General features: G+C 43.6%; 1 protein-coding gene across 1 annotated transcript in view; it reads right to left on the minus strand.

Moving 5' to 3' along the window:
* Positions 1-20,902, minus strand: part of NIPSNAP2 (nipsnap homolog 2) — a 54,727-nt gene that overhangs the window by 16,119 nt on the left and 17,706 nt on the right. Inside the window, exons 2-3 of the mRNA XM_073558950.1 lie at positions 7,428-7,567; positions 3,431-3,476 (exon numbers count right to left, since the gene is read on the minus strand). Coding sequence (XP_073415051.1) covers positions 3,431-3,476; positions 7,428-7,567 — 186 coding nt within the window. The remainder of the gene's footprint in view (positions 1-3,430; positions 3,477-7,427; positions 7,568-20,902) is intronic.

Genomic DNA, 20,902 nt, shown 5'->3' on the forward strand with positions numbered 1-20,902 from the left:
GTTCCAATATTTGTGGCCACATCTGCTTCTCCCTCTCCCATAATGATAGTACTGCTTCACGTCACTTGTCTTACCTATTGCATTATTTCTGTGTCCCGTTATGTATAAATATGTGACTCTTTAGATTTTGCTATTCTATGCCTGATGGAGACGTGAGTAGTCTTCAAGTCTTGCAATTTGTTACCATCTATTCAGTTAGCCATTAAAAGGTATCAACCACTTAGAATTCTCAAATCTTAATATTTTTCTAAAAGCACTGTGGAACTAATAGCGCTATATAAGTGAGTAGAATAAATTAACAGTATTCTGTGCCTCTCAACTTCCATTTGTGAAAGTCGGTGCTTATACCGTATATAGTCTGATCTATTTCCTCATAGAATGGTATGGTCCCTGTAACAGAACCCTTATGATCATTTTTGTATACAAGTCATGAAACCCACAGGAAAACTAGGCAGAAACAATTTTCAGCCTCCCAGAGAAAAAAATATCCAGGTAAAGCAGTCAGAATCAATCTTTGGATCAACACTCCATCACCAATAATCTAGTAACTGGAACTTAGAATTTAGGTTGCCTTTCTTTGTGCAACTTACAAATTGGAAAATAATAAGGAATGGCAAAGATTGTAATACATGCCCATGGTTTAACATTAGTGATGGGGCAAGTACTCATTACGGTACTTGAGTTTGCCTAGGGTGCTCGGGTATGCACAGAGTATCGCGGGTGCTTGAGTGACTTGTTCGAGTCCCGCGGCCATTTAGGACTCCTTGCTAGAAATTTTGTAAGAGAGTCTAGGAAAAAGCCCACCACTTTGTTAAAGAGTTTGCCAGAAAAGATTGTTATTGTTTATTGTGGTGCCGACACCTGAAGAACATGTGGAAAAAAAGCAGCAGAAACAAATGTATTTACACTGTGAACATGGTCTAAAGAGGGAGTGTATCTTTTTTTTTTTTTAATTAAAAGCATTTACTTGTGGCTAAAAATAATTTTTTCAATTGGGTTTCATAAAAAAGGCACAGTTTTGTCTTCTATAGTCCGAATTTCTGGCTGTATAATGAGTTAACAGAGAACTCGTCAATGAGCTTGTTCTGACAATCTGATGAGAGTTTGTTCCCCTCACATTTCTCTTTCTTACAGATGAGCGACAGGTCTCAGAGACCAGATTCTGGTCTAAAGTATACAACCCCAAAGAAAAAGTCTAAGGTGCATCAAATCTATCAGTGTGCGCCACATGTTCTGTCTCATCAATGAAAACTGTCTACATTTTTGGAAGCAACAGTAAATTTTACTGTCCTTTTTAATGCCCTTATTTTTAAAAACAGTCCAGACATTGTGGTTTGGTCACCCCCTACACTGCTTTTTTTCATGCAGTGTTACCTACAGTACAGTGGTTTACATTAACCCCTTAACGACCGCCGATATGTCGTTTAGCGGCGGTAGTTAAAGGTACTTAAACCACAGCGCCGTTAATTCATGGCGCTGTAGAAAAAGTGTATAGCACCCCCCAAAGTCGGATTTTCTCTGGGGTCTCGGCCGCCGGGGGTAGCTGAGAACCCAGAGAACATGATTCAGGTCGGTTTTTACCGACCCCGGTTTTGCGATCGCCATTATTAACAATATAACGGCGACCGCAAATGAAAAAAAAAAAAAAAAAAAAGCCCGATGTGCCATTTAACGCACATCAGAGGACAGAGAAATAGGGTCCCCGATCCCCCCGGTCCGCGTGCTTCCCCTCCATGGGCACCATCTTCCGGGAAAAAAATGGCAGGCGCATGCGCAATGCGCCCGTCAAGATCTGCCGGCCGGCTCCCAGGAACATTTTTCCTATTGGTTCATTTTGGTCACTGTGATAGACCCTATCACAGTGATGAAAATAAAAAAAAAAAATATATAAATAAACCCCCTCTTTATCACCCCCATAGTTAGAGAAAAATAATGAAATGACGAAAATATATTTACATTTTGGGATTAGTTAGGGTTGGGATGAGAGTTAGGGGTGTGTTGGGGTTACCTTTGTGGTTAGGGTTATGGCTAGGGTTGGGATTAAGGTTATGGTTAGGATTAGGGGTAGATTTGTGGTTAGGATTGGGATTATGGGTTGTGTTGGGGTTATGGTTGGAGTTAGAATTGAGGGGTTTCCACTGTTTAGGCACATCAGGGGGGTCTCCAAATGCGACATGGCGCCACCATTGATTCCAGCTGATTTTTCATTCTAAAAGTCAAACAGTGCTCCCTCCCTTCCGAGCCACGAAGTGTGCCCAAACAGAGGGTTACCCCAAGATATGGGGCAACAGCGTACTCAGGACAAATTGCACAACTTTGGGGGTCTAATTTCTCCTGTTACCATTGGGAAAATAAAAAATTGGGGGCTAAAAAAATCATTTTTGTGGAAAAAAAAAAAAGTTTTTAATTTTCACAGCTCTACGTTATAAACTTCTGTGAAGCACTTGGAGGTTCAAAGTGCTCACCACACATCTAGATAAGTTCCTTAAGGGGTCTAGTTTCCAAAATGGTGTCACTTGTTTGGGGGGTTTCCACTGTTTAGGCACATCAGGGGCTCTCCAAACGTGACATGGCGTCCGATCTCAATTCCAGCCAATTCTGCTTTGAAAGTGTCAAATGGCGCTCCTTCCGATCCAAGCCCTGCCGTGCGCCCAAACAGTGGTTTATCCCCACATATGGGGTATCGGCGTATTCAGGAGAAATTGCACAACAAATTTTGTGGTTCACTGTCTCCTTTTACACTTGTGAAAATAAAAAAAATTGGTTCTGAAGTAAAATGTTTGTGAAAAAAAAAAAAAAGTTAAACGTTACTTTTTTCCTTCCACATTGCTTCAGTTCGTGTGAAGCACGTAAAGGGTTAATAAAGTTCTTGAATGTGTTATTGAGCAGGGGTGCAGTTTTTAGAATGGTGTCACTTTTGGGTATTTTCTGTCATATTGACTCCTCAAAGTGACTTTAAATGTAATGTGATCCCTAAAGAAAAAATGATGTTGTAAATTTTGTTGTAAAAATGAGAAATCGCTGGTCAACTTTTAACAATTTTAACTTAACAAAAAAATTTTTGGTTCCAAAATTGAGCTGATGTGAAGTAGACATGTGGGAAATGTTATTTATTAACTATTTTGTGTGACATCTCTCTCTGATAAAAGGGCATAAAAATTATAAGTTTGAAAACTGCAAAATTTTAAATATTTTCGCCATATTTGTTTTTTTCAGAAACACAAGTCATATCGAAGAAATTTTTACCACTAACATGAAGTAAAATATGTCAATATGTCACGAAAAAATAATCTCAGAATCAGCGGGATCCGTTGAAGCGTTCCAGAGCTATAACCTCAAAGTGACAGTGGCCAGAATTGTAAAAATTGGCTTGGTCATAAAGTAGCAAATTGGCTCCATCACTAAGGGGTTAAACGTGGAGGGAACTTACCAGAGCTTGTTGTATGCATTAAGACATTCTGGCTTTACATTGTGAACTGGAGTAATAAAAGAAAACCGTATTAGAGGAAAAAGTAGATCGTGCATTGGGTCTACTATGTCAAAAAAGTAATCAGACACTCAAGTCACTCAATTTTAGAAATTATCTAGTTAACAAAAAGACAGACATTTTTCCTGACATAAGAATCTGTCACCAGATTTTTGTCACCCGATTTAAGGGCAGCATAATGTAGGGGCAGAGACTCAGATTCCTGCGATGTGTCACTTATTGGGGTACTTAGTGTAGTTTTGATAAAATCACTGCTATCAGCAGGAGATTATCACTACACTGTGTTCCAAATTATTATGCAAAAGATATTTCCTCATATTTTCTCTATATTACCTATATGAATTGCAGTCATTGTTATTTTCCAGTCATCTAATATTCTAGTATAATTGCAATGTTTTTGAACAAACTGCCTATGAAAACAGTATATTTTTAAAAATAAGAAACACTCAAAATGCATGTTCCAAATTATTATGCACAGCAGAGTTTTCAACCTTTTTATTTTTATTTTGAACAAAAAAAATGGTCAATTGTGAAATTATAAGCATTATCAGCTTATTACAAAATGAAATCAAACAGTTTTCAAGTCAAAACGTTATTCTAGGTGATGTTACATTTGCACATAGGACCCCTTGTTCGAAAGAAGCTTCTGAACTCTCTCGTCCATTGAAAATGTCAGTTTTTGGATGGTTTGTGCTTCAATTGTTTTGCATGTGGACAGAATACCCTCCCAGAGCTGTTGCTTAGATGTGAACTGCCTCCCGCCATCATAGACACTCCTTTTGATGATGCTCCAGAGGTTCTCAATGAGGTTGAGGTCAGGGGAAGATGGTGGCCACACCATAAGTTTGTCCTCCCATAGCAGCCAGAGATGCAGATGTGTTATTTGCAGCATGAGACGGTGCATTATCATGCATGAAATTGATCTTGCTGCGGAAAGCACGGTTCTTCCTCTTGAACCATGGCAGGAAGTGCTGTTTTAGAAACTCCACATAGATTATGGAGTTCATCTTTACCCCTTCAGGGATCCTAAAGGGGCCGACAATCTCTCTCCCCATGATTCCAGCCCAAAACATTACTCCACCTCCTCCTTGTTGGCGCCTTAGCCGTGTTTTCATGGGGTGTCCATCAACCAGCCATCCTCCACTCCATCCATCTGGACCATCGAGCGTTGCACGGCACTCATCGGTGAACAAAACAGTTTGGAAGTCAGTCTTCATGTATCGTTTGGCCCACTGGAGCCGTTTCTGCTTGTGTGCAGTGGATAGAGATGGTCGACAGGATGGCTTACGCACAGCTGCAAACCTCTGAAGGACCCTGCATCTTGTTGTTCGGGTGACGTTGGAGGCACCAGCAGCTTCAAAAACTTGTCTGCTGCTATGACAAGGCATTTTTGCAGCTGCTACTTTAACCTGACGCAATTGCCTGTTGGAAAGAGTCCTCAATTCTTCCTTATCAGCACGCACACGTGTGTGCTGGGAATCAGCTACATACTTCTTGATTGTGCGATGATCACGATGAAGTGTCTTGGCAATGTTGATTGTAGTCATGCCTTGACCTAAATACTCCACAATTTGTTGCTTCTCAGCAGCCGACACATCCTTTTTCTTTCCCATAGTGGCAAAAAATGTAGGCTGCTTAATAATGTGGAACAGCCTACTTCAGTAATCGTTGCCTTTATTTGGACACACCTGCCAAACTAATTTGCACAGGTATCTGCAATTGCTTTCAGTGATATAAAAAGCCCTGACACACATCACCATCAATGAGTGTAAAGGACAAACAAAAAAATTCTAACCTTATCACTCCTAAACTCTTTTTGCATAATAATTTGGAACACAGTGTAGAGAACTAGTAGACCTGTTGCTTTGTTGTCTTCCATATCCCTAAGGCTAGGTTCACATTGCGTTAGGGCATCCATTTAAAGGGAATCTGTCACCCCTTTTTTGAGACATCATATAATGATATCATTCAATTGTGTGTCACATAAGGATTCTCTTAGTACTTTTGCTTCCCCCTGACCCCGCACCTTTCAGGCATAAATACCTTTTTTATATCGGTTCAGATGTATGTAAACTGTCACGGTCCAGTCCGATGGACGGGGCTTATTCAACTTCCACCCCCCTCCCTGTCTTGCTCTACACAAGAAGAAATACCAAGAGCAAGACGGGGGGGAGCAGGTGAATAAGCCCCGCCCAGCGGACCGGACAGCGGCAGTTTACATACATCTGAACCGATATAAAAAAGGTATTTATGCATGAAAGGTGCGGGGTCAGGGGGAAGCAAAAGTACTAAGAGAATCCTTATGCGACACACAATTGAATGATATCATTATATGATATCTCAAAAAAGGGGTGACAGATTCCCTTTAACAGAGCCGTTAAACGGATGCGCTAACGCTGATGTCATTTTTGACATCTTTAGTGACCTAGCGTTAACGGTATGCGTTAACGCTAGGTAGCGCTAAGGTACCATGCACTACCATGCGTTAGCCCATACAGTTCTATGCACAGCGAACAGGTCCGTTCTCCGTGCGTTACTGCCAACGCACCCAAAAATGCTGCAAGCAGCGTTCAAGGGTGCGTCATGAATTAATGCATACTTGCTAACGTATGCCGATTTTGGCATGCGTTAGGATGCGCTACATTCATTGCGGGCAATGACGGCGTTAACCGATCCATTACCTAGCCTTAGTGCCGCTATGTAACGGATCCGTCAACCCACTGCCCCTTAACACAATGTGAACCCAGCCTAAGCTCTATATAACCCCCCACCACCGATTGGTAGCTTAATGCCCATGTACAGTGTATACAGAAAGCTACCAATCAGTGGTGTGGGCGGGGTTATACAGAACTCAGCATTTAGAGTACTGCTAGATCTGCAGCAAGCAGCTCAATCAGTGACATCACTGGAATCAAGCTATCTGTCCCTGCATTATGCTGCTCTCAGATGGGGGGGGAGCAAAAACCTGATGTCAGATTCCTTTTAAGTGTACACTCAAACACTAAGTTTGTACATGTAGAGGGGGGAAAAAAAGTAATGATACACCAAAAAATGTTATTAATGACATTAACATTGGGATACTTAGAACAGTGAAATATTCCGTTCTATAATGTAATACAACTAGTTCTGGTCTGTGATAGGATACAGGATTAGACACTTGACACTAGTAATGTAGTAATGGCAAGATAATGTTACCATTATAGTAATCCAACTACAGATACACTACTGTCATCTGTATCATATTGATTACACACCGGGCCATTGACTTCCATAGGCGAGTTTGACCCACAACACAGATCAAAGTACGAAATGTGAAAAGGCACAGTGATTGTTATGGGTCCACTAAGAATATACATTTTTATGCATTTTGTCTTTACCAAAAGACAGACAGCACTAGCGCAGTGAGTCAGGACCATTATCTAGTGACAATGCTTTCTTTTTTTACCTGTACTAAAAGGTAATTTTTTTGCTTAGTGACCAAAATAATGGCTTTTTTGATTCAGATGTAAGACTACCAGATTTATTCGGCTTGGCGCCCTGCTCGGTGGATGATTTTATTTATTGCAGTTATAATCTCCCATACTGCTCTCGTGCTGCACCTATACGCTATACTATAGCGGTCACTACTTTCTGTCTATTTATTATGGTATCTGTGTTTTCTGCTTAGTGTTACTTATATTAATGTATATTTTACAATAAGGTCCTATCGTGCTGATTCATTATGGCTGGGTCCATATTACCTGTCATTTGTCTGATCTTTCACTGTAAGGTTTGGCAAGTACTTGTTACTATATTACTTGTAATATGTATCCATTGGGTTTACATATTTTTCACTTTTTGTAAAATATTTCCACCAAACTATTTGAGAATATGTCTTATTTACAAATAAACAGTTTCCAAAGACAACAAAGACCACAGTACATAATGCGGGAAGAGTTACATTGTATCTTGTAGAGGTTGCTGGTCTCCCTCTTGGCCAGTAGATTAGAATGAGCGTCTTTACGGGGATCAACTTTCCGAACAAACAGCGATCTCAACCAACTGTCTTCTTTGGCTTTAGAGCTGGAGGTAGAGAGGCCCCTGTGATGAGAAAAGCATAACATTAACAAAGCAACAAGTGTTACGGCAGGCATGTATGTATGTAACTGTGGGATTAATAGGCGCACGCGGGCGGATTTTGCTCCATAAACTGCCATCAGCTCCTAAAGTCCCCAAAGGCTTCCTTAGTAGCCCAAATTGATGTGTCATTTAGCAGAATAGGTAGCTTAATGCCCAAATGTGCTTTGTGGTAATTAGTTGTATTCAGTCAAGAAGGTGGAGCCAAGCAAAGTCAGGCTCTCCACTTCTCATCACTGCCCTGTATGGCTTGATTGTTTACCAAACGTTTTATTGGAGTTTTAATAAATGGGGAAGAAGGTGTAGGGGAGGGAAGGAAAGATGAAAAGGAAAAGAAGGAAAAGAGGAAGCACAACAGTGTCCAAATGTAAAGAATACATAAAATGTAACATGTTAATGCAGAAGCATATTATACAATGAACTATTACAAAGGTAAGTATTTAAGCATATAATATATTACATTTGTTCCAAGCCAAAGCCCTAACCCCAAAGGGGCCTAGGCAGGCGCACTCTAGCTGAAGACCTTAAGAGAATAGCTCCAGCCATCTAGACCATTTCCTAGCATGTTTGGCAAATTGATCATGCATATGTGCAAATTTCAGTTCAAAGGAATGATGAAGGCTAATTTTGTCTATAATATCGTTAATTTGTGGAGGTTTTGGATTTTTCCAAAGGAAAGCGATATTGTGTTTGGAAACTAGTAAAATGTGCACAATCAACAGCCTGTTAGTAGGGTCAATTTTGTCAGCGTCTAGAGAAAGAAGGGCCAGACGAGGAGACAAAATTAGTCGCGTTCCTAAGATAAAATCCATAAGATTTGAAACCTTTCTCCAAAAGGGAACAATTTTGGGACATTGCCAAAATATATGCAAGATATTTCCTGGCCTTCCACAACCCCTCCAACAGAGTGGAGAATTGTCAGGGTTGATTCTATGGAGTCTTACAGGGGTATAATACCATCTCGTTAAAAGTTTGAAGTGGGTCTCTTGTAGTGATAAGGAAATGGTAGAGGCGTACGAGAGGGTGCATGCCTGTTCAAGGTCAGGAGGGTCAATTATTGTATGTAATTCGCTTTCCCATTTGATAATATTTTGAGTCTTGACCACTGCAAAGCTATTATTACACCACTTGTATGTATACTCAAAACTCCAGAAAATATTATGGTGTATATTACAAATAAGGTTAACTGCTGATTCAAAAATTCTTGGTGAAATAGCAAGGAACTCATGGAGTTTGTCTTTAAGGATGACATATTGTAAGAAAGCAGGAGTAGTAGATTGAAATCTATTCTTGAGTTTGTTATAAGGTGTACAAAGAGCACCATCGTATAAATCCTTGAGTCTTTTGAGACCAAACAGGGTCAATAGTCTGATTGGATGCTTGAAAAATAACTGATAAGGTCAAATGTTTTAATGTGACTTCTTTATTAGAGCCTCTTTTTGGAACAGAAAATGTTTTCCAAGCTTCAGTAATAGCTTGAAAAATTGGATGAGAGTTTTCAATTAATTTTTTATGAAGGAGTTGGTTCAGAATTAGTAGGTGAAGAGGTTTATAATTGTTAAAAGACAATTCTAGTTCATGCCAAGCTGGTGTCTTATCATGTGGCCACCAGAATGCGCTTTGTTTGACTAAATTTGCAGTGTAATAAGCCGTGATATTTGGGGAACAAGCTCCACCATAAGATTTATGGTTGTAGAGAATGTTTTTTGCTATTCTGGGTCTTTTGTTATTCCATATAAAGGAATTCAATGAGGCTTGGAGATTTGTAAGAGAAGAAGTGGGAACTTTTAAAGGAAGAGAGCAAAGTAGATATAGGATTTTTGGGAAGATGTATGATTTAACCATCATGATTCATCCCCACCAAGAGAGTCCATGATCTCTAGATATGCGAAATTCATTAAAAAGCTTTTTGGTAAGAATCTCTAAGTTTAATTTTATAAGAGAGTTTATATTTTTGACAAATTTTAGGCCTAGGTATGTCAGCCCATCAGTAGCCCAACCCCAAGGCGAGAGGCCCTCAATTTTTCCTTGGTCTATTCCCAGGTTAAAGATAAGTATTTTGGATTTAGAGTTGTTTATTTTAAAATAAGATACCTTGGAAAAAGTCTGGATTAGAGTTTGTAAGGCAGTGATAGAGTTGCTTGGATCGGTAAGGGTAAGAATTATATAATCTGCATATAACACTATTTTAAAATCTCTATGCAAGGTTTTAATTCCTGAGATCTTAGTCCTATTCCTGATTAATTGGGCCAGAGGTTCAATAGCCAATGCGAAAAGCAATGGTGACAAGGGGCAGCCCTGTCTAGTCCCATTAGCTATATTAGACGTAGGGGAAAGATGATTGCTGGAATATACCCTCGCCCCAGGGCCGGAGTACAAAGCCATAATACCTCCCGTGAGTCGAGAATTCATTCCAAATTTTTTGAGTCGCTTCAAGATAAGACCAATTAAGGCGGTCAAACGCTTTCTCAGCATCAAGAGAGATAACAGTGGCTTTGAGGTTTTTCGAGGAAATGAGCTTAATTATGTTAATGAGCCTTCTTGTACCATCTATGGATTGTCTTCCTTTAATGAAGCCTATCTGATCGTTGGAAATTAGTGTCGGGAGAAATTGATTTAGTCTATTAGCCAAGATTTTTGCGTAAATTTTTACGTCTGTGTTGATGAGGGATATACCGTATTTTTCGCTTTATAAGACGCACCTGATTATAAGACGCACCCCCAAATGTGGTGAAGGAATAGAGAATTTTTTAATAAATGGGGTCCGTCTTATAATGCCAGTGTCCGTCTAACAAATCATATAGGGTATATGTCCCTCATAGCCCCCCCACCCTAAAATTAGCCCCCTTAATCTGGATATGGCCACCTTATATTGAATATAGCCCCCTTGTGCTGGCACACGGGCCCCCTGTGGCTGGCACACATCACCCTGTGGCTGGCACACTGGCCCCTGTGGCTGGCACACATCACCCTGTGGCTGGCACACTGGCCCCCCTGTGGCTGGCACACTGGCCCCCCTGTGGCTGGCACACATCACCCTGTGGCTGGCACACATCACCCTGTGGCTGGCACACATCACCCTGTGGCTGGCACACTGGCCCCCCTGTGGCTGGCACACTGGCCCCCCTGTGGCTGGCACACTGGCCCCCCTGTGGCTGGCACACTGGCCCCCCTGTGGCTGGCACACATCACCCTGTGGCTGGCACACATCACCCTGTGGCTGGCACACGGCCCCCAGTGGCTGGCACACATCACCCTGTGGCTGGCACACTGGCCCCCCTGTGGCTGGCACACATCACCCTGTGGCTGGCACACTGGCCCCCTGTGGCTGGCACACTGGCCCCCCTGTGGCTGGCACACTGGCCCCCCTGTGGCTGGCACACTGGCCCCCCTGTGGCTGGCACACTGGCCCCCCTGTGGCTGGCACACATCACCCTGTGGCTGGCACACATCACCCTGTGGCTGGCACACTGGCCCCCTGTGGCTGGCACACTGGCCCCCCTGTGGCTGGCACACATCACCCTGTGGCTGGCACACGGCCCCCAGTGGCTGGCACACATCACCCTGTGGCTGGCACACTGGCCCCCCTGTGGCTGGCACACTGGCCCCCCTGTGGCTGGCACACTGGCCCCCCTGTGGCTGGCACACTGGCCCCCCTGTGGCTGGCACACATCACCCTGTGGCTGGCACACTGGCCCCTGTGGCTGGCACACATCACCCTGTGGCTGGCACACTGGCCCCCTGTGGCTGGCACACATCACCCTGTGGCTGGCACACTGGCCCCCCTGTGGCTGGCACACTGGCCCCCCTGTGGCTGGCACACATCACCCTGTGTTAGATATCGCCTCCATGCTGCTGCTTTTATTAAAATAAACTCTTTCCTTACCTTCTCAGCGCTGTCCCTCCTCGTGTCTCCCTCAGTGTGGTTGAGCTCCTCCTCCACTTCCTGGTTCTCAGAGCCGGTCATGTGATCAGCACAGCAGAGTGCTGATGACAGCAGCAGCAGAGACACCGGGAGATCAGCGCTGGAGGAGGTAAGGAAAGAGTTTTTTATTTTACTATGGGCAGCAGCATGGGGGCGATATCTAACACAGGGGATCATGTGCGATCAAAGGAGGGCGCAGGCAGCTATAATATGCACCGCTCCCCCAGCCAGTCACCGTGGTGCGGTTTCAGCACCATGGTGATGGACAGCGGCAGTGCATATTATATGAGCGGGAGCAGGAGATCAAAGGCTCCCTTCGGCAGCTTTTACCAGCTCACAGCACCGCTCCAAAGCTGCCCCCACCTCCCCTGGACCCTGCAGTACATATATATATATATACACCCCCTCCCCCGTATATTCGGATTATAAGACGCACCCCCTACTTTCCCCCAAAATTTGGGGGAACAAAAGTGCGTCTTATAAAGCGAAAAATACGGTAAGTCTATAATTAAAAACTTGGCTACTGTCAGAATTTGGTTTAGGGATTACGACAATGGGGAAATTGACCTGAGTGCAAAGCTGAATTAAATACTTTTACAAGGTGAGAGGCCAATAAATTACTAAAAGACTTGAAATAATCATTACTAAACCCGTCTGGTCCGGGTGATTTAAATGTTTTCAGTTTTTTTTTTTTTATAGTTTCCAGGACTTCTTGTTCAGTGAAGGGAGAAGACAAAAAAGATAAGTCTTCAGAGTTGAGTTTTGGAAGGTTCATGCTGGAAAGGAATGATCCAATCTCTGAGGTAGTTGGCTGCAAATTAGGGTTATCCTGAATAATATTATACAGATTTTTGTAATAATCGGCAAAAGCAGTTACAATATCTTTAGGGTGGACCAGAGATGTACCATTAGAGGAAGTTATAGTGTCAATTCTATTCCGTTTCTGTATATTCTTAATTCTGTTTGACATGTATTTTGAAGGGCGATTTATAGATAAGTAATGCTTGCATTTTGCCGATCTAATAGCTGAGTTGTAAAAATTGAATATGAGTTTCCTTAATTGCATTCTAAGATCAGTAAGTTCTGATAATACAGCTTGTTTGCTAGAGGAAACAGAGGATCGACAAAGTTCTTCTTTAGATTTAATTGACTGTTGTAGGGTAAGGATTTTCTCTCTGTTAACTTTTTTTTTGTCTAGAGGAAATTTGGATCAAAACTCCCCTCAATACCGCCTTGTGAGCGTTCCAACAGGAAAATGGATTTAGAAGGACGGAGTCGTTTTCACTAAAATAATTCTGTAAGGCTGAGCAGATTTCAGATTTGGTGGAAGGGTTATGAAGCAAAGAGGAGTTGAATTTCCACATGAATTGGGGGTGAGTTGGAGGCCCTACTGTCAATTCTGCAGTTACCGGAGAATGATCTGAAATAGATTTATTAAGTATGGAGACGGAGGAGAACCTTGGCAAGAAGACATCTGTTAGTATCAAGTCTATTCTAGAGGCCGACCGATGGCCATCAGAAAAATGAGTAAATTCTCTAGATGTGGTGTTCAAACAGCGGAATGAGTCGAATAGCTCGTGATTATAAATCCAGCTGTTGAAGGATTGCGATCTTTGTCTGTTGGGGGAGGTGGAGTCTAGTGTATTATCTGGCACCATATTAAAGTCACCTAATAAAAGTAGAGTTCCTAAGCGTAAGGTGTCGATTTTTTTCATTAGCTTATTTAGGAAGCCAAGTTGTCTGATGGTGGGAACATAAGTATTAACTACTGTGAAGGTGTGGCCGTTCAATTTGCATAGAAGAATATGATAGTGACCTTTTACGTCCTTGACTTCAGAGTGAAATTCAAAAGGAAATTGAATTATCAATCAGGGTTAAAACCCCAGCTTTCTCTAGTGGGCCGCAAGACTCAAATACAAATGGGAAATTTTTGACATTTATAGAAGGGTGGTTGTCCTTTTTGAACTTAGTTTCTTGGAGGTATACAACCTCAGATGTAACCCGTTAATTTCTTTACCAATGGAAAATCTCTTCCAAGGGCTATTTAGCCCCCTGACATTATAAGACACAACTTTTATTTTCATGTTACAAGCGTGGCAAGGACCGTATGAAGTGGGGTAGAAATGGGTAAACATTTGACACAGTATCTCACACAATCCTTATTGAAAAAAATGACTAAGTATGGAATGGACAAGGCAACTGTTAGGTGGATTCATAACTGGCTTAGTGATCGGACCCAAAGAGTGGTCGTAAATGGCTGCACATCCAGTTGGAAGAATGTCTCAAGTGGGGTACCACAGGGCTCTGTCCTGGGCCCTGTATTGTTCAACATCTTTATCAACGATTTAGATGAAGGAATTGAGGGTAAACTGATTAAATTTGCTGATGACACAAAGCTAGGAGGGATAGCTAATACTAGAGAAGAGAGAGAGCGGATTCAAAAAGAAATAAATAAACTGGAGCAGTGGGCAGCAACTAACAGAATGGTTGTTAACAGGGAAAAATGCAAAGTAGTACAACTGGGCAATAAAAATGAAAAAATCATATACAGAATGGGAGGAATAGGGCTAAACAACAGCACATCACATGTGAAAAAGACTTGGGAATACTAATAGATCACAGACTGAACATGAGTCAACAGTGTGATGCAGCAACAAAAAAGGCAAATGCAATTCTGGGATGTATTAACAGAAGCATACAGTATAGATCACGTGAAGTCATTATTGCCCTCTACTCCTCTTTGGTCAGACCTCATCTGGAATACTGTGTCCAGTTTTGGGCACCACATCTAAAAAAAAAGCAACAAACTGGAGCAAGTTCAGAAAAGAGCGACCAGAATGGTGACCGGTCTGCAAACCCTGTCTTATGAGGAAAGGTTGCAGGATTTGGGAATGTTTAGCTTGCAAAAGAGAAGACTGAGAGGAGACTTAATAAATGTCTACAAATATCTCAAGGGCTGTCACATTGTAGAAGGATCATCTTTATTCTCAATTGCACAAGGAAAGACTAGAAGCAATGGGATGAAACTGAATGGGAGGAGACACAGATTAGATATTAGAAATAACTTTTTGACAGTTAGAGTGATCAATGAGTGGAACAGGCTGCCACGAGAGGTGGTGAGTTCTCCTTCAATAGAAGTCTTCAAACAGACAGACATCTGTCTGGGATGATTTAGCGAATCCTGCTTTGAGCAGGGGGTTGCACTAGAAGACCCAGGAGGTCCCTTCCAACTCTACGATTCTATGATTCTATCATTAGAAATGGACTAAAACCGCCTGCATAAGCGTTTTTTTTTACCTACATATGTTCCATATCTAATGCAAGTCTATGGGGAAAATCCACATATGAAACCCAGTATACCCACAAGAGAAATTGACAAGTTGTATATTTCAAACATGTACCACAAGTAAGTTTACACTGTGAAAAAAGCACAGTGGGCATGACATTTCTATACATCCTATTATGCTGTAACTCCAAGACGCTACATTTTGTTTGTTTTTTAGCAAAGAAAATATGTCGCATCCAAAACCCACCAAAAACTAATCATGGGAACGTAACCTTAGGATAAGCTATTTTATTCAATAAGAGCTAATGATTATTCAAACCAGTAGTGCAAAATAGAGTTGAGCGAATGTTTCAAAATTCGGTTTGGATTACGATAGGTGGTGAATATTGCAAAAACAATAGTCGGAGGGGGGCGTGGCGATGTAGTGAGCCAGGAGGACGCGCTGAGACGGAGCTCCTGCTATCCTGTAATTATCCTGCCTATCCAGCAGTCTCACCGGCACTTAGCTGCGGCCAACTTGCTCTCCTGGTTCCCGGGAGTCTTCCAGTGCCCGGGGAGACAGGATCGCCAGCCTCAGTGAGCCGAGCGCTGGAAAAGCCGGTGGGGACGCGGGACCTGGGGGGAGACGGCGGCCATCTTAACTGTGCACTCCGACAGGACGGACTTACAGCTTCTAGCCCCGTGGAGCCGCTGGAGTGGCGCGTCTTTCTCCAGGAGGTACAGGAGGGGGAGACGCGGTGGGAGCTTTGGAGTGTGAGCCCCGCGCCCCCTCAGTGGCGTCTTGACAACCCTCCCTGGTGTTTGTGCCGGGCGCTCCTGGGCCCCCCCCTTGGGAGAGTGCTGCTGGACTCCCGTGTGCTGGCGGTGGTTGGAGGCTGGGACGGCCGGCCGGCGGGCCTGCAGCCATCTTTGAAGCACACGCGCTGCTGGTGAGACGCGGTGCTGGTCCCCATTGCTGCAGCGCTGACAGACGGGTGAGCACATATCCTTCAAGGACTGTGGAGGGCAAGCGGTGAGTGCCCTGAAAGATTGGGCCCCGCTTCCTCCTTTTTGCTATATCGCTTAGCCTGTTGGTGCTATTACTTTAATGGCCTGGGTCCCTTCCTGGCTGCTGTCTTGTGGGGCGCTGTGGTCTCCCCCCCCCCCCGGGTTATAAGGGCCCTCGTCTGCTGCTTGGAGCTGGACATTGTTTTCCTGCGTGGCCTTACAGATCTGCGTTATCTTTGGGGCTCTGCTGTCACTATATGAGAGCCCTGCTACGCCTATAATAGAGGTCCCTAGTGTACTGTTCTTCATAACCAGCCGTGCCATATTGCTGTTAAAATGAGCCGCTCTAAGGGAACGGGAGCGGCCAAAAGAATATGCTAGAATAGACCATTCTGACGTTGCAAAACCCCTTAAAACCAACCCTTCACAGGCTCAGCGTAAAAGCCGCCCTTCTGGAGGCGAGGAGGAGAAAGAGCAGGAGGAGTTAACCCTCAAACAGGCATCTGAACAACTGATGCAGCCCATCGCCTTGACCAGGACATCTCTAACTGGGAAGATGGAGGACGTGCACACTGAGGTGGGACACCTCCGACAAGATATGCAAGCCATGAGGGGCCGCATTACGGAGGTGGAGAAACGGGTATCTCAGGTAGAAGACACCATCACACCTATGGAAGCCAAGTTAAAGGTGGCAGGCTCTATGAATGCATGGAGGCAGAATGCGTCGGAATGTCTGAATTATTGGGCTCCCGCAACGTTCGGAGGGTCAACACCCGGAGCAGTTTCTGGAAGATTGGCTCAAAACTACTTTGGGAGAAGAATTTTCTTCGACATTTGCGGTGGAGCGGGCCCACAGAGTCCCCACTAGGCCTCTTCCTCCTGGAGCCCCACCTAGAACTTTTCTGGCACGTCTCCTTAACTGCAGGGACAGGGATGTGGCTCTGCATTTGGCACGGCAGAAAAGCCCCATCAAGTTCAACAACGCCACGGTCTCGATTTTCCCAGACTTCTCCATGGAACTTCAGAAACAGTGGGCACAGTTCATGGAGGTCAAAAAGAGCCTCCGGGAGAGGAATGTTATGTACTCAATGATTTATCCGGCCCGGCTTCGAGTGGTTTATGAGGGTTCCACTCAGTTTTTCACGGATACGGCGGGGGCGGCTGAATGGCTGCGATCCCACGGGGGTCTGCTGCAGAGGAATCCTAGTGTATATATTGCTGGTCAATACCTTTGCATCAATGGCCTGATTAGAGCTCTATCCGCCAGCGTCCAATTACCAACCATACCGGACACTGTGCTCAGTGATGGTATCCCCTTGTTTGCTTCATGACAGGAGTGCAGGATGTTGCTCCCATACGGTTTGTTGTTTATTTACTTTGTTTTTTCTTTGTTGTGATTTTATATGTTTTTTTACGTAAGATTCGCAGCCAACGACACTTTTCATTTTTACGAGATGTCTCTAAATTTTACCTGGGTAATGATGTGCCACATATTCAGCGGAGTAACACATGGGGTCTGAGTTGATCTGTATGACATGGAATGTGAAGGGTATAAAAACCCCTCGGAAAAATATTAAGGTTTTTTCGCAGGTCAGACATTACCACCCTCACATTGTGGCCTTGGTGGAGGCGCACCTGACCAGGGATACTGTTCGATGTGTGCAGAAGCCTTGGGTACAATGGTCTGTTCACCCATTCCACACTAGCTACTCGACAGGGGTTTCATTGTTGGGACATAGAGACGTTAGATGGGAGGCCAGGGAGACTCAAAGGGATCCTGAGGGTCGTTTTGTTTTTGTGCATGCACTGATAAATGCCAGGGAAAATGTAATCCTATGTGTCTATAACCCCCCTCCGGCTAGTATGTCTCTTCTTCAGAGGGCAATGAGTTTTGCCCTGGATTACCCAGATGCGGATGTTATCTGTATGGGGGATTTCAATATGGTTATGAACAACTGCCTTGATAAATTGAGACTGGATGATGGAATGACTGGGGGGGGGGCCTCTTCGCAGACTACAACTTTGCTGTCACTGTTTATGAGGGAGGGCGGGTGGCTGGATCTGTGGAGGATGCGTTACCCTGAATTGAGAGTATACCTGTCACTCGTCCACTAAATGCTCTCTATCGCGCATGGATTACATATTTGGTTCCAGCAGTCTGGCGATGTGGGTGGATAACATAGAGCATGGCACTAGGGGGATCTCCGATCATAGCCCGGTCATCCTTAAGCTTAAATATGGACAATTAAACAAGGGGATAGTTTGGAAGTTGAATCCTTTCTGGTTGAAGTTAATAATATCCACCGATAGAACGATTAGTCAATTGCATTGTTTCATAGAGTCTCATCCGGAACCTCAAGATGTTAATTTATTTTGGGATGCCCTTAAGGCATACTTGAGAGGTTGCCTGTCCTCCACAATCTCTTATATTAAGCGGGTAACCTCAAGGGAGGATGAGGAAATGGAGCGACGATTGAAAGACTCAGAGGCTACATATATATCTAATCAAACTAATGGCAATAGGATTGAGTGGTTGGCTGCCCGGAGGTTGTACGCCCAGCACATAGACACTAAATCTAAACGTAAACTATTTTTCACCCGTCAATCTTATTTTGAATTGGGAAACCAGGCAAGTAAGTTTTTGGCCTATTTGGTACGCCAGCATAATACCTCCAATACAATACTGCAGATTCGTAGAGCGGATGGTTTACTGGTGTCTTCGACAGAGGAGATACTTGGCTCTTTTATCGATTACTACAGATTACTATATGAATCTTAACGTGACTTTGATAATTTGGGGTGCCTGGACTACTTATCAGATGTGACATTCCCTACATTAGACCCTGAACAACGAGCCCTTATGGACGCTGCATTCACCGTGGAAGAGATAGAAAATGCCATAATGGGCATGGCTTCTGGAAAGGCCCCTGGACCAGATGGGTTCCCCCATTGAATTGTATAAGAAATACCAAGATATACTGGTGCCACTTCTGGTGAAGATATTTCGAGGAATTTGGGAAGGGAAGTCTATGCCTGATTCTTTTTATGAGGCCAATATTATAATGCTTAGGAAGGAAGGAAAGGACCCCTTGGAATGTGGATCTTACCGTCCTATTTCATTAGTGAATGTGGACTATAAAATCTTTACTAAGATCCTAGCTACCAGGCTGAACTCCATTATATTGAACCTTGTACATCCTGATCAAACGGGTTTCATGCCTGGTAAGAGCACTTCCATTAATATCAGACGGGGTCAATAGTCCAATATAGCTCCCTAATACCCGACAACAAATGGGCATTGGCATCGTTAGATGCCGCCAAGGCTTTTGACTCTCTTGAGTGGCCTTTTCTCTCCGCGTGCTTGCAAAGATATGGATTTGGTGATTTATAAAGTGGATCAAAATACTATATATGAAACCCAAGGCCCGTATCATAGTAAATAACTCTATATCTGAGTCTTTTCCATTACATAGGGGGACTCGTCAAGGCTGCCCCCTCTCCCCTGCCCTCTTCGCTCATGCAATTGAGGCACTGGCAATTCGTATACGGTCTTACCCTGGCATTAAGGGAATCGGTATAGCGGGTCGAGTGGACACAATAGGTTTATATGCTGATGATATGGTGGTTTTCATGGATGAAGTCGAAGAAACTTTCCCGCAAGTGATAGCCCTAATAGACAGATTTAGTAAATACTCAGGCTTATATATATAAATTGGGAGAAGTCGGCTCTGTTACCCCTTTCTCATGTCCCGATGCCGCAGCTGGAAGCTCTCTCCTCAGTGTCTATTGTATCTAATTTTAAATATCTGGGTATCTATATATCCCGTGATAGTGTGTTTGATTTACAACTTAATGTCCACCCACTGCTGGAACTAGTTAAAATTAAATTTATATCCTGGAGCAAACTTCCGTTGTCTGTAGCCGGACGCATTAACTTGATTAAAATGATATTGCTTCCCAAGCTTAGCTACTCCCTTCAACACAGTGCTGTGAAGGTGCCCAGATCTTTCTTCGTGAGTCTTAACTCCCAGATCACGTCTTTTATATGGGGGGGGAAAACTAGGCCCAAACTTAAATTGGCCACCTTACAAAGACCAAAAAAGGGAGGTGAAGCAGCGCTACCAAATTTTTTCCTGTATTATTTGGCTGGGCAAGCTAAAGCTTTAAGTAACTGTATGCCGGGTAGCTACATTACCAACTCTGAAAGTCACCTGCTTCATGCTGCACAGACTGATTGCCCACTGGGTTTTCTTGAGGTAGAAAGAACTAATGCCCCTCGTTTGCTACCCCTGCTCCGACTGGCACGATTAACATGGAGGCAAATCAAGAAAGTGTCTGGGTTTAAAGATTTTATAGCCGAAATGCCCCTGTGAAATACTGATTTTCCAGAATTGCTAAAACACCCGTCCACTGAATTTTGGATTCAACATGACGTCTCTTCGATGGGAGACTTATATGATCAGGGGACCTTGAAGTCTTTTGAGCAATTACGGGTCGCGCATGATATCCCAAGATCCCAATTCTTCCGCTATTTACAACTGAGATCAGCTCTTCAATCGCATGTAAGATGCAGGGGTGTGGGCCGTACTATTTAATCTCTGCCTCTGATAGGAATCCTCAAATCGCAGGGCCCTCAGGGTCTCATCTCCTCTTTATACACATACATGCCGTCAGCGGGAGCAGAATCTGCCATAAGTTCTGTCAGGAGAAAGTGGGAACGGCTCATCCCTAATACGCAGGATGAGCAGTGGGAGGAGATTTTGGAATCTCCAATTGGAGTATCACCATCTATTAACAAAAGAATGATACAATTATATATCAACCAGACGTACTTGACTCCGACAAGACTTTTGAGGATGGGCCGTTACCAGTCATCAGAATGTTTAAGGTGTCACGCTCCAGACGCAGATTTTATTCATATGATATGGCAGTGTCCCACTGTTCTGCATTACTGGGGAGAGGTGACATCATTACTGTCATCCCTAATACAGGCCCCGGTCCCTCTGGAGCCACTAGTCTGCTTGTTTGAGGTATGGGATGAGGAGATTTGGGGTCGATATGATGGGGTCTTCCTGTGTGAGACGTTGTTTATGGCACGGAT

The sequence above is a fragment of the Dendrobates tinctorius genome, unplaced genomic scaffold, assembly GCF_039654945.1.
Source record: "Dendrobates tinctorius isolate UK_male_01 unplaced genomic scaffold, ASM3965494v1 ptg000263l, whole genome shotgun sequence".
In the NCBI taxonomy this organism is placed as follows: Eukaryota; Metazoa; Chordata; class Amphibia; order Anura; family Dendrobatidae; genus Dendrobates; species Dendrobates tinctorius.